Source organism: Globicephala melas, chromosome 1 (assembly GCF_963455315.2).
Source record: "Globicephala melas chromosome 1, mGloMel1.2, whole genome shotgun sequence".
Taxonomy (NCBI): Eukaryota; Metazoa; Chordata; class Mammalia; order Artiodactyla; family Delphinidae; genus Globicephala; species Globicephala melas.
Window position 1 is genome coordinate 161,260,063 of NC_083314.1, and position 14,788 is coordinate 161,274,850.

Genomic DNA, 14,788 nt, shown 5'->3' on the forward strand with positions numbered 1-14,788 from the left:
AGAGGCCATGAGACCTGGCCCCTGCCCTCCAGGAAGTTCATGGTGTAGTGGAAGACCAGGTAAACAGATCAGTCGCAGTACAGCAGGTAAGTCCTGACACGGAGAGGAGAGGAAGGGCAATCAGGGAGCACTTGGACAAGAGCTCAAGGATGCAGAGACGTTGCTAGGGAAACTGCGGGCGGGGGAGGGGACTGTGCAAACCAGGGTTGTGAATGGGCCGATGTGAGGGGAGACCACACAGGTCCTGTGGTGGGAGGGCAGAGGGGAGCAGGTGCCGAGGGCCCCTCCTTGCGTACTGGGCTGGGAAATGGCAACATCGTTCTGTAGGGCAGGACTGGGGAGGGTGAGAGATGGGAAGGCGATTCCAGCCTAAGCAGATGGTGATGATGGGTCTTCAGGGAACATGGAGGCGAGCTTGCCTGCTCGGCGGGAAAACCAGAGGGGCTAAGGCTTCCCCACTCGCTGTAGGTTGCTCACTGTAATATGTGTCTATGTAGCCAACAAGGATTTTTATCAGTAGGGTCTACTATTTTTGTCGAAACTATCTGAGAGCCCCAAGCAGGAATGCTTTCCTCACTCTTCTTGCATACCACTGGCGATGGGCTGCTCACTACCTCTGAATGCACTCCTTTTCATTGTGGGACAGTTCTGACAGTCACAGAGTTGGGTCTCAGTGCCTTGTCATCTCCACGTTTGCCCTTGGAGACAGCCAGGGTTACCGCTGCTCCTGCCTCTGCCCCTGAGTCTCTCTTCTCCAAGGTCAGTACCCCCAGTTCCTCCATCCCCTGTTTTCTAATAGGCCCCAACTGCTGCCTGCTAAGGGCCCACAACCTCCCTCACCCACACCGTTGCACAGCCCAGACATCGGTCTGTTTTCCACCAGCCCTCAATGCTATTGCTCCTAAAACAAAAGTCTCATGCCATACATTTACTTACAACTCTTCCATGATTCCCCCTTGTCTTTAGGACAAAGCCTAAATCCTTAGCATGACAGACAGCCCTTCCTAACCTGGCTCCTCCCACTTCTCTGGCATCACCACCCTCTGCTTCCCTCTCAGTCATACGACTCTAGATTGACTCACCCCACCGCTCTGCCCCAGCACCTGCTTCTCCCTCTGCCTGGATCACTTTCCTTTCCTTCTCCATTTATCGGACCCCAGTCCATCTCCCAAACTCAGCCTGGGCTTCATTTCCTCCAGGAAGCCTCTTCCAGCCTCCTTCTAGCCAACGGCACCCGTCCTCCCTGTCCTGTCTGTCCACGCTCACGGCTTCTCGCCGTGAGTCCCGTGCCCAGGCAGAGGGCACTGCACAGGCGGTACGGGGCTCAGCCACAAGTGCAGCAGCAGTTTCCTTCCGAGGCACTTGAAGGCACCCTGGGCTGAGGCTCTGCTGGGCTGCTTGGTTTGGACAGAGGAAGCCTGCACCACTAGGAAAAGCTATCCATGGGAATTCTCTACTCCTTGAGTAGCAGAATAGAAAACAAAGAAGCACTTGCAGCCTCCCTACTGGGAGACTGAAGATCCTTATCAGATTGAAACCAGCCTGAAACAGGCAAAAAGAGGCCCAGACGAGATGTTAGGGGAGGGGACTCTGTGTTCTGTCTTCACGAACGGCACTGTCACCCACCACCCAACTGCCCAAGCCGGGAAGCTGCAGGTCTTCCCAGACTCCCTCTCTCCCTCAGTCCCCACATCCATCCAGTCACAAAGCCCTAAAGACTGCAGGGCCGTCTCTCTCTTGCGTCTCCACTGTGTGGCCCTCCTGCATCGCTCACCTAACTGCCACTGAAGCCTCGAATCAGCCCCACCGGCTCTGGCCTCTCTCCTACCATGTCAGTTTCCACACGAGCAGCCAGACCCATGTTCTTCTCCAACACCTAACTGTCTCCGTCACCCACTGTTTAAAACTCTCCTGCCGCTCCTCCCTCAGGATAAAGCCCAGCTCTTCGGGGCAGGGGAGGCTATGAGGCCCTTTGGACCTCGCTGCAGGCAGATGTCTCAAGTTCTGGACCTCCTGGAGCCACCACCTTGCACAGAAGGCCCAACCACATTGTCCCCCAGAATGAGGCAGCTGACGGCTATGCTCAGTTTGTGGACCTGCATTGATAGACACTGACCACTCCAGAATGTTCCATCTCTGCCACAGCTCGGGCCTTGTGCCCTAGACCCCTGCCTCTCCCGTCATCCCCTTCTGATCCCGACAGTCTTCCAGAACCTTCAGAACTCTCAGACCACCCACCCCCAACCCCCGCCAATCACAAGCAGCTTCCCCGCCTCCCCCCGCCAATCACAAGCAGCCTTCCCGCCTCCCCCCGCCAATCACAAGCAGCCTCCCCGCCTCCCCCCACCATAGGCTAGCGTCTGTCACCTGGGGTTCTGGCTATCAGTTTACTGTTCTGTCTCCCCGCTCACCCAGGGCAGGGACCGTGCCATGCTCACCATTGAAACCCTACCTCCTAGGCTGTGAGGTGTGAGTGCTTAGTGAGTATTTGTAGCAGGCAGGGAGAAAACAAGATAAAAGAATCTTGTCGAAAGCCCGTTCCTGGAACGTTCATTTATTCGACAAATAAACAAAGTGGATGGAGAAAAACAGGCAGAGGAGAGGCGGAGGGAAGTGTCTGCAGGTCCCTGAGGACCGCATAGCTCAGAGTCCACATGTGGCCTGAAAATCTGCCTCCAGTTCCGCGAGGATTTCTGTGCATTAAAGCATGAAGGAAGAGTCTCATCCTCTCACAGCTGGCCAGATGTGCCTGGTGTTGCCATGACAGCCTCCAGAATTGGCCAGATGTACCATGATCGTCTTTGGAAAACGTCAGGGGACCCCAGAGACTGTATGGCCCCAGAGAGAAAAAGTTGACACTCAAAAAGGTGGCATGGAAACACTCAGTTTGGATTGAGGGCTGTGTGGGGTGGTGTCGCGGGCGCTCTGGGCATGGCGACGTGAAGATCCTTGCTGTCTTCAAGGCCGTGGGAGTCTCTCCCGGCAGCCCTTGCCCTCTCCCTAACCCCTGCTCCCTCCCTAGGTGATCAAGCTGGCCTTCGAGGAGTTTGACCTGGAGAGGGGTTACGACACCCTGACGGTCGGGGACGGCGGTCAGGACGGAGACCAGAAGACGGTTCTCTACATGTGAGTGAAGCGGAGCACGTGGTGGGCAGGGCAGGAGCTCGGGTACCTTGGCTGGGGACGGGGGATGGGCTTGTCGAGTCCTGCTTGGTCCCCCTGACCCTACCCCTCGCCACCATGCTGTGACAAGGAAAGGTGTCCTGCAGCACTGTCTCAGCCACAATCCTTCCGTCTCCCTCTGCTCCTACCAAGGAAAACAGAGCACTGGGCCGGAGTCTCGCTAGGAAGTCACAGGGAAATTATACAGAATGAACAGCCTCTCAGGGAGCAGGGGGAGTAGAGGTTTGCTGCGTGCGCCTGGAGCATTCCACTGGACTGCCTGCGTCTGTGCAGACCCTGCTTCTCCCCCAGGAGTTTTTCCTCAAGGCCACGTATACGTGTGGTGGTCTAACTTCAGACAGAGACAATGGAAATGTTTTGCTCATTTCCCTCCATGCTCATAACTGTCTGGGAAAAGGATAGTTTCAGGGAATTGGGACCACATTTTCTGAGGCCAGAAGGGCTGGTTTGACATGATCTAGTCACGGGAGAGGATGATGTCGGGCTGTCCTGGGTTCCATTACACTGGGTCTCAGCTCCTGGGGGCCATTTGGCTCCTCCTTCACCCATCATGATTAGCCTGACACGAAAGCAGAAGAATGCTCCCGTTCAGGGCGTGTGGCCCAGCGTTAGAGAGATAGACAGGCCTGACCTCATCCACCTCCCCTGCGAAGAAGGAGGGGAGATTTCACATATGTTGGGCACCTGCTGTGTGCCCAGGCACTGTGATGGGAACTTTCACATCAGTTATCTCATTTAATTCCCACAGCAGCCCTGTGAGGAAGGTGCTATTACACCCATTTAACAGGTGGGAAAACTGAGGCCCAAGGGTACAAAGATGGTTGGTGGCAGAACCAGCACTTGAATTCATGTCTTTTGATTTCCATCAAGGACAGCATCCCATGCCACACCCCCTCCCAACCACACTAACACCCTCTGGTCTTACTGCTAAATAAAAAAAGGGCCATTCTGTAATAGCTGACTCGTCCAGGAGCTGTTCTGTTCTGGGTGCTTCTCATACCTTCCTCACATCTACCTGGAATATCCTGTTAGGGCAGTTGAATAACATTCCCTACCATGTCAGGTGACATGGCTGGGACTTGGGATCTCAAGAGAAAGGAGTGGAATGTCAGCCTGAAGGGCATCCTCCCTGCTGCCTACTCTCCACTGTATTAATCAGGGTTCTCCAAAGAAACAACCAATAGGATGTGTATATAAAAAAAGGGATTTATGATAAGGAATCATTTTGTGTGGTAATGGGGACTGACAAGTCCCAAGATCTGCAGGCTGAGTCAGCGAGCTGGGGATGGACCCAGGAGAGCTGATGATGTAGTTCTAGAGCGAAGGCCAGCAGGCTCAAGACCCAGAAAGAGCTGATGTTCAGTTCAAGTTCAGGGTGGGAAAAAGCACTGCCCTAGCTGGAAGTCACGCAGGCAGGAAGAATTCTCTTTTACTTGGGAGAGAGTCAGCCTTTCTGTTCTATTCAGTTCTTCAACTGATTGGATGAGGTCCACCTTCATTGGGGAGGGCAATCTGTTTTACTCAGTCTTCCAATTTAGATGTTAATCTCATCCAGAAACACCCTCACAGAAACACCCAGAATTATGCTCGGTCAGATATCTGGGCACTTTGTGGCCCAATCAGGTTGACACATGAATTACCCATCATACTCAACCCCTCCCCTCCTCTCTGTGCATCCCCATCACTCACCTGCCCTGGCATGCTGACCTGTGTGGTACATCAGCTCGATGTGTCCAAGAGGCCAGGATCCCACTCTGTCTCCCCCATGACCCCATTGTGCTCTGTCATAGAGAGAACCGCAGAACAGCAGAGCTGAAAAGACTCTGGGGGATCATACATTTCAACCCCTCATTTATATGGAGTGAAAAAGCTCAGAGAGGCTCGACCATTTGCTCAAGATCTCACAGCAAATGAATGGCAGATCCAGGGCTTGTACCCAGGTCTCTGGACCAGTCTAGTTTGAGTGAGATCCCAACAAGTTCTGTAGCAGCCCAGGGGCTCTCCCACCACCCTCAGATCTCTTTAGGCCAACATCAATATCAAAACTTCAGGGAAACACATGCAGAATCCTTGGGTTCCTTAGTTGTCATAAGTGGGTCACACAGAGGAAGAGCAGAGGCCTTGGTCTTCACCCTGGCTCACCACCACCCTGGAGTCCATCCTTACTCATTACAGAATGTCAGAGCCCCCAGCCCAGGGATGTCACACGCACCAGACTGCTGTATCCCAGGTGGTCTCTCCCCGCTCCACCGGCACGGTGCTCACAGAGTACCGATCCCCTCTCTGCGGCCAACTCAACAGCCCTCCTCAAGCTTTGAGACCCCAGGGTAGAGCAGGGATTAGGGTCCGTTAATCCCACCACCCCCTCACAACCCCCCACACCCCATCTGTGCTGACAGTTTGTCTGGTCCCAGCAGAAAAAGGAAGCCAGGTTTCTTCTAGGAGCCCCAGGCTGTGCCGTGGACTCTGACTCTGCCACTCCAGCAGGCTGACCTTGGGAAAGCCACTGCCCATTTTGCACCTCTGTCTTCTCATCTGTACAGTGGGGATAACACAACCTCTACCTCACTGGGCTACTGGGGACATTAAATAAGATCATGAAAGGGACATGGTCTGACTTGGGTAGGTGCCTGGTAGATGTGAGTTGAATCAGAATCCTCTCCATGCCTACACTCTCTTCTTCAGAAAGAGCGTTGCCCAGGGTGGTGGCTGCGCTTTAAGCCTCACTTCTCATGCTGGAGTGGAAAGAGGTGCCTCATTAAAAGGACTGGCTGGGTTCCGACTGGGGAAATGGGTTTCTGTCTGTGTCTTTTCTGCAATACAGTTCACACGAAAGACAGGAGGTTGCAGGGGTGTAGACACCCCCTTGATTAGATCTGGCTCCAGCCATCCCTCCCCTGTGCAAGTGAGGACACAGACCTCTCTTCCAAGCCCTGGAGTCTGGGCAGGGGAGTCGTGGCTGAGATGCAAGCTCTGCCTGTGGCCGGAGGGGAGTGGTCCTGAGTCTCCCAGCACGTGAGCACGTGCTGCCGGGCTCAGTGCCAGAAACACTGTGGGGCTCAGTACCTGCCCGAGTGGGCCTGGCACCTAGATATTCCTTTAGATGCCATCAGTCACACCGTCATTCTCTTGGGGTGCCACAGTGGGGTGCACGCCTCTGAATCTCTCTCTCCTGACAGCCTGACAGGTACGTCGGTCCCAGACCTCATTGTCAGCACCAACCATCAAATGTGGCTCCTCTTCCAGACCGACAGCAGTGGCAGCTCCCTGGGCTTCAAGGCTTCTTACGAAGGTAACTGCTGTTGGGGAGCCAATGAGTCAGACGCTTGGGGTCTGGTTTGGAGTCAACAAGCCCTGGGTTCGAATCCCGGCTCCGCCCTGCACTAGCTTCCTCTCCTTAGGCATGTTATTCAACTTCTCTGAGTCCCAGCCTCCTTCTTTGTCCAGTGGGTCTCCTGGGCTGTTTTGAGGATTATCTGGGATCAGTCACACACACCAGTTCCATCCTGGGTTCATACCTGGCTTATGTAGACCTTTGAAAAGCCCCATAAACTTTCTGAGCCTTGCTTATTTTATAATATCTTCAGACTGGAGACAGTAGCTTCCCAAGCTACACTGTTTGGGTGTCATAGTGATGAGTGACTATGTGCACAGGGCTAGGGACAGACACACACCGTTGGTGACCTGAGGAGGGTACAGACGCGGGTGACCTGCATCTCTTGGTGGGAACAGGCATTAAGGGAACGGCAAAGTCTGGGGTCCAAGAGATACCTTTACCATCACCCCTCCATGCACTGCCAAGCCTCCTGATGACTGCTAGTGCAGATCCCCACAGAAGGTGGAGCAGAGACCATCCCCCGAGCATTTGTGAAGGCCCTGTTGGGTATCCGCCCCTAGACCAGCACTGCGGGAACAGATGCATCGGATCTAGGCCCTCGCTGCAAGGGGCCTGCGCTATCATGGTAAGACAGGAGAAAACAAACGAGCTATTACTAAAGCAAGATAATTGCAGCAAACAGAACCAATGGGAGCACAGAGAAGGGGCAGCCGTCCTTTCTGGGGCATCGGGAAAAGCTTTATCAAGAAACAGAGCTTTAAGTCTTTTAAATGACTAGAGAGACAGGAGGCAGTGGAGGGGGAGAGAAAGCGTCCTTCTCCACCCCATTTGGAGACGTGATCATTCTACACGGGACTATTGAGGGTCCAAAGGACTCTCGCTCTGCTCAGTGTGACTCACACCCCCAGTGGAGCAAAGGCTCTTCCTATACCAGGACCTGGATTCTGTCACCAAACTGGGTACACAGGACATGTATTAGTGTCCTAGGGCTGCCCTAGCAAAGCACCACAAACTGGATGGCTTTAACAACAGAAGTTTATTCTCTCCCAGTTCTGGAGGCTAGAAGTCTGAACTCAAGGTGTCAGGAGGGCCACGCTCCCTCCGGCACTCTGGGTAGACTCCTTCCTTGCTTCTTTCTAGCTCCTGCTGGTGGCCAGCAATCCTTAGCTTATAGCTGCATCATTCTCATCTCTGCCTCTGTGGTCACACGTCCCCGTGTGTCTCTCCTCTTCTCACAGGACACCAGTCATGTTGGATTAAGGGCTCGCCATCTTAACTTGATTTCGTCTGCAAGGACCCTATTTCCAAATAAGGTCACATGCACAGGGACCAGGGGTGAGGATTCAGCACATCTTCTTGGAGAATACGATTCAACTCATAACGGGAGGCTAGCCCTCATTTCCTGCAGGAACACTGTCAAACCATGATAGGCCCACTGGGGTAAGGATGATGGATGTACTGTTTGAAGAGTAGGAAACATGCATCTAAGTGAGACAGGACAGCAGACAGAGAACACCTATTGGGTGACAACGTGCTGAGTTCAAATCCTGGTTCTGTCACTTTCCAGCTCCATGGTGAGTCAGGGAGCCTGTCTGGGGCTCTGTTTCTTCATCTGTGAAATGGACATCATAATATACCTTTGGGCACAGGGCTTCTGTGAAGATTAAGTTTAGATAAAGAATGTGAAAATTAAAATGTTGCAAATTACAAGGTGAGTAGTGAGTGAGTACATAGGTAGTTAAGTGAATGGGCTCTTCTGGCACATCGTTATATGTACGCAGCTGTGAGGCAATGGAAAGAGACCCAGACGAGAAATCAGGAGACCTTGATTCTGGCCCAAGCCCTGGCCCTCACTACTCTGGAAATGGGAATGGGTTTAGACTCAAAAGGTTTCTAAGGTTTCCCCATTTCAGAGCTTCTACGGATGTTCAGCAGTGAATGTTTCCAGAAGTGGGGAGGAATGATTCTGTGCCATGCACATTCCCTAATCTTTCCATATCTTATTCATGGCTTGGATAAGACAAAAGTCACGTGAGCTTGCGAGGGCTGATGGTACAGCAGTCAGCAAACAGCGTGCAGAAAGATCTGGATGGAGTGGAGTATTGGCTCAATTACCAGGATAAGATGAAGTGGGAATAAATATCAAGTCGTTTGAAGTTTCAGAAATATCAGCTACTAGAATTTATCCCAGGGAGTGAGTGTTGCTTTATTCTCTTCTGATCAGGCATCAGAGAACTGGGCATAGACGTGGGGACCTCAGCTTGAGATGGATAAGGAGAGGACTTAAAGTCAAGCCCAGTGAGCAAGGTTAACGGCCCCCTGAATGTTTATTCGGGGGAAAGTGGACTCGGGAGACTTGAGAGCTGTGTCCAAATATTTGAAGGGCTGTTCTGTGGGGAAGAGGAATTAGGCTTGTTTGGTGTGATTTCATTGGAAAAGAAAGGGACATATCGTTTGTTGAGAGCCTGTTATGTGCCAGAAGCTGCGTGTTCATCGTCTCAGGGTTTTCAAACTGTCATGCAAAGACCTGGGCTACCCTCGGTGACCACCAAGGTGGTGGGATAGGGGATGCCCAGCAGGGAGGCCTCTGACCCTGCCTCCATCTCCTCCTGTAAACCTTCTTCTAAGAGGGGATTTGTAGCTAAGCACGAGTTTGAATAGTACCGCTTCATCCCATGCAGTGCTCACAGCTATGTGACGATGGCTGCTCTTCTGTAGAAGAGGAATCAGAGCCTCAGAGGGTAAGTGACCTGCCCAGGGCCACACAGAAATGTGGGACCTGGCAGAGTCAAGATTCGACGCTGGGTCTCTGTAGCTTGAAAGCCCATGATTTTCTCTTACACTGGGAGCCTCCCAAAGTTACAGAATTTCAATTCCTTATCAAATCTTTATAGAAGCTGAAGCTTTGCCCCAGTCAAGTGGGCCATGAGCCCAGTCAAATAAGTCATGAGCCTGGGTTCCTTGTTGCTAGAGATTGGGATTAGGTTGGCCATTTTACTCAGCCAGTATTGATTAAGCTCCTGTTATGTGACCAGAACGAGGCTAGGTACTGTGGCAACAATAGAAGACAACATAGACTTGGCCTAAAAACATACGCTGTGTGACTGCCGGTCACAGACTAGGTGTGGGCCGGACTTCTCCTCGGAACCATGACAAAATAGGAAGAGAGAAGAGAGTCTGGACGTTTAGACCCCTCACTAACCCACAGGGGCTACACGGGTTCTGTGCACAGAGGCAGCAGCTTCTGTGAAGATAGAACAGACTCTGGAATTGGACCAGAGCTGGTGAATCCCAGCTTGGCCCCAGCTGTGTGACCTTAGGCAAGTTATACGGTCTCTCTGAACCTCAGTTTCCCCACTCATAAAATGGAGGTAATAATGCTGACTATATGGCATTGCTGTGCAGTGTTATGAAATGAGATCACGAAGGCTCTTGGCACAGTGCCTGGCACAGAGGTGCTGTCCCCTGGGAGCTGAGAAAGTTCCGTGATGACCACTGCCCTCCACTCCGGGCTGTGCCCTCCTCTGCGGGCCACGTGGCTCTGTGCCTGTCCCCCAGGTGGCCCGTGGTTGCTCTGATAGCCCCGGTCCTAGGCCCCTGCCTCACGCTCACTCCCCAGACTGGCTGGGAAAGGAGGTGTTTCATGGTGGCCACTGTGTAAAGTGTGAAGGCAGACGTGGCAGAAGACAGACCCTGGTCACCAAGGGCCTCAAGGCCTCGTAAGGAGTTAGCACTTTGTTCAGCGGTAAGAAGAGCCTGGGAAGGGTTAAATGTCAGGATGGGCCTGCCTTTCCCTTCTTGTCCTTCCACCTTTGACCTTTGTTTGAGGGTGACACCCATGGGTCTCACACCTTCATGGCGAGATGCCCTCTTCTGTGGAAGAAGTGGGTGGTCGAGTTCCCTGAGGCCCCGATATGACTGTGCCCTTTCCCATCTGCTCTGGGCTTCTCTCCCTGCAGCCTTCTAGGTCCCCTCCACCCTCCTAGCTACTCCCCCTAAGCTCTTGCATGGCTCCCCACTGCCCCCTCAGCGCACGCACTTCTCAGGCTCTCAGCTTTCATCCTCTTTTTCTAGAACCTTCCACCGTTGATCACATCTACTCCCATGACTTCAACCTCAGCCTGAACCCTGGTGACTTTCAGATCTACTCCCCACTTGTATGTCTAGCTGTGACACATCTTACATAGCTTCCCCCTCGGACATCTCAAGCCCACCCCATCTGTCTTAGGCCTATTCTGGCTGCCATAACAAAATACTGTAGACTGGGACGCCTGAACAACAGGAATTTATTTTCTCACGATTCTGAAGGTTAGAAGTTCAAGATCAAGGTTCTGGCTGATTTGGTTTCTGGTCAGGGCTGGCTTCAGATGGCTGCCAGATGTCTTTCTGGCTTGCAGATTGTCCTCTCACTGTGTCCTCACGTGACCTTTTCTCGGTGTGTGCACATGGAGGGAGAAGAAGAGTGCGAGTGCGTTGTCTGTTCTTATAAGGACACTAATCCTATCAGATCGGGGCCCCACCCTAGGACTTTGTTTAACCTTTATTGCTTCCTTAGAGGCTCCATCTCCAAATACAGCCACACTGGGGGTTAGGACTTCAACATCTGAATCTGCGGGAGACACAAACGTTCAGTGCATTAACACCATCCCAAACCAAGCTCTCCGTCTCCACCCCCACACCCCCTGCTCCCATGTCCGCATCCCAGTGAACAGCACCACCATCCACACCATCACTCAGCCTCATCTCCGCCTCCTCCTCCCTCTCCCACCTCTGACTCAGTCCCCAGATTCTGCCAGTTCTCCCTCTGCGGCACCCCAGCTCCTCTGTCATTGACGTGGCTAGGCCCTCGTCGCCTCTCACCTGATGACCACACAGTCCTCCTACCCAGCATCCCCAGCATCCCTGACTCCAGGCCCCTCCCCCAGCCCCACCCATCTGCCTCTTGCAGCTCAGTGATCTTCCTAGAATCCAAGTCTGGCACAGTTCCCTGCTACTTAAAAAAAACAAAAAAAACACAGAACTTTAATGACAGCTTCTCACTGCTTTCAGGATAAAGCGTTGTCATTCGTGTGGCATCCAAGGCCCTCAATGATGGTAATTCCAAGCCAAATGCTGGCTCCTATGAGCCCATTCCAGGCAGATTACAGTTTATTGATCTATCTGGTCCTACAGGGCGTAGCCCAGTGCCTGGCACCATCGGGCACCCTTCCTCTACATCCTCTCAATCCCCTTTCATCCCGCTTTACCACCTCCCGGCACTCGGGTGCCAAGAGCCCACATTCTTCACTGTCCCCATAGACTCTGGGGTCAGACAAACCCACTTTGTAACCGAGTTCTGCCATTGGCTCTGTGTGTGTTCTTCAGCCAATCCCTCCACATCCCTGAGCCTGAGTTTTCTCATCTGTGAAGAGGGGCTGATAAACATTCATCTCACAGGGGTCTTGCGAGGATTCCGTGCAGTGAAGCCTCCAGCGTGGGGCATGGCACACTCGGTTTAAAAGCCTGACCCCCTCCCCTGCTTCCCTAGTCCTGCAGCTCTTCTAACCTGCACTCATGGCCCAAAGCTTCAGAATGATCTCCACCCCCATCCTAGCCCTTCTTTTAGCCCAGCTCCTGGGGAATTCCATGCAGGACAGACATCTTGGCTCAGGGATGGGAGGGTGGCCGGGATGCATGTGTTCCACAGGTGGCATGAGGCATTTGAAGGCAGAAACCCCCAGGCATACCTGGCCCCATCAGCATCAATACCCCCTCTGCCCCTGTTCAGGTAGAGAAAAACTTCCTTAGAGCAGGCAGGTGACACTGCAGTATCATCACCACCACCCCCCACCACCCATTAAAAGTTTGAGGTCCTGGGTGGGAAAAGTTGAGGGATTTATTTCCCAGAAATACTTCTCACCATGCTTGTCACAATCCCAGGTCAGGGTGGGGGAGGGGCCTCCAGCTCTGTCAATATCTGAGTCTTTGGCACCTAGAAACTCAGGCCCCCTCCATGAGGGCAGCCAGCTGTAGGAAAGCATTCATATTTGCAATTGCTCTGCTTCCCAGCAGAATAAGAAATATTTAAGGAACAGGCAATTAGCACTTACCAGAAACATTATAAAATTACATACAACTTGCTAACAAGTTTTAGCATCAATCTCGGAGTCGCTTCACTTCCTGACTTGGAGCCTGGAATCTGGAAGCCTAATGCTGGATCTCGGAGGCTGGCCTAAGGGAGGAAGGAGCTGGGACCCTCACCCTGGAGATATGGAGGAGCAGGGCCGTAGAGATCACGCAGAAAGGATGCCCAGTAGTCCAGGGGACTCGTGTTGGAAATAAGGTCCCCTGTGTATTCAACATCATCTAGGCCCCTGTTATGCATTACAGACACTGTTCAGACCACAAGGGGATACAAGGATAACAAGACAATCTGTGCCTTCACCCAAGTCTTAGTCTGTCTTCATTAGAGTCCAGGAAGTATGAGAAAATGGGGAAATATCAAGGAGGGGCAGCTAACCTTACTTGAGGGCATCAGGGAAGCCTCCCTGGAGGAGCTGGTGTCTGAAGCTAAGACTCGTTTATAAGATGGAAAGGAGTTGGTCAACATTCCAGAGAGAACAGGTTGACTTAGAAAGCCTGATCCCCTAGGGTTGCCTAGGGTTGAAGCTAAAACTTCCACAGAATGAAGTTTGAGAGCAAGTAGGGGGAAGATGGCCAAGTCTAGCCTTCTGCAGGTGGTGCCTGCCTCCCCTTCTCCAGAACTGAACTCTGGTGGCACCAGGAGGCCTCCTGAAACAGATGGTGTTAGAGCTGAGCTTGAAAGGAGACCAAGGGCAGCAGCCCAGCATCCCGACTCTGCTCCTTTTTGGACCCTGCCTTTCCTCCAATCAGAGCGTTAAGCACATGGCCATTTTCAGCCTCCAGTCTGCAATTTTCAGGACCTCTGTCTCTTCTTACTTTATCCCCATAAGCTCAGAGGCCCAAACTTTCCATCTTCAACCAGGAATGACACCAGGCATGTTTCTAAGATGTTCACTGAGTTTCCACGATACCCTTAAAGCTTCCTCAGGCACTGGGACCTAGAGGTTTGCTAGATACAGGCAGCAGCTGCCCCTCTCAGGAAGGCCCAGTGGGACCCACGCTACACACGAGTCTTTCTTGGCCCCTGGGAGGCCAGGGGTGCTAAGCAGCAAAGGATGCTGCACCTTTAAAATTTGGCAGGAAGTCATCTGTCAATGAGATATACTCTTTAAATCCATGGGCTTTTGCAAACGGCAAGCTCCAGTTTGGAGCTGATACAGACAGCCTGGGGGCAACCTGGATGTTCTGCATGTTTGTCTTCACCCCATATTCACCATATTCACCCCTGTTTCCCAACCTCCTTCAGTCTGTGACACAGCCATGACAGTGTGGTGGAGGAAAGGGATGAGAGGGAGGAAAGAGATGGGAGGGACGAATGTCACCCACTTCCTCCACCCACATCTCCATCCCATTCATGAAAATTGTGTGCAGAGAACGATGCACAGGTTCCCGGAGATACACGTACAGCTGCCCTCTGTCTCCTGCCGGCTTGTGCCCTTCCCATCATCAGTAGAGACGTACAGTGGGATGTGGTTCCCAGGAAATCCATGAGATCCAGGCATGCCCAGAGGTCGTCTTAATGCACCAAAGATGTCCTGGTCACTCATTAGGAGTCTGTGCTGGTTGAACAATTGGTCTGGAGGGCTCAGGATGCATAAGGCACTGCGCTTGGTTCTGGAGGTACAAAGAGCAGTAGGAGTGGGGCCCCCGTCTGTAAGGAGCTGATCCCGGCTCTTCACGGTCTCCCAGACCATCTCTCCAGCCTCATCTCCTTTCATCATCACATCCTGCCACACTGAACTTCTAACTATTCTCCAGAATTAAAATAAATAAATAAATAATTGTCCAAGGGGGCTGGGAGTGAGAGAGAGAGAGAGAGAGCTCCTAAGGCTGCCTGGGTGACTCAAGGGTACAGCCCCAAGGAAGCACTTGAGCTGACACTGAGAGGTGATTCTTTGTCTAGTTGACAAGTGGAGGGTGTTTATTAGGAAGAAAGGACAGCAGGTACCAAGTTAGAGCCACGTGAGAGCCGGCTGGGCTCTGCCAGCAATGGGCCAATAATGACCTTGAGGAAACACCTCCTGGTTCCTGGTTACGTGCCACGTGCTGGACATTTGGACAGTTGTCTTATATACATAAACTCATTTAATCCTGAAAACAACCCTGCAAGGTTGCTGTTCTTATTACCATTTCTGTATCACAAGT

The 14,788-nt window shown here is 52.4% G+C and overlaps 1 protein-coding gene across 6 annotated transcripts in view; it reads left to right on the plus strand.

Annotated features, from left to right (window-relative positions):
* The window catches only part of CSMD2 (CUB and Sushi multiple domains 2), a 671,005-nt gene that overhangs the window by 361,673 nt on the left and 294,544 nt on the right, over positions 1-14,788 (plus strand). For 5 of the 6 annotated variants that reach the window (XM_060308114.1, XM_030870139.2, XM_060308126.1 and 2 more), the window contains 2 exons: positions 3,023-3,126; positions 6,363-6,475. The exons of the other annotated variant lie outside the window; for it this stretch is intronic. In XM_060308114.1, the coding sequence (XP_060164097.1) occupies positions 3,023-3,126; positions 6,363-6,475 (217 nt within the window). The remainder of the gene's footprint in view (positions 1-3,022; positions 3,127-6,362; positions 6,476-14,788) is intronic. 6 annotated transcript variants of the gene reach the window in all.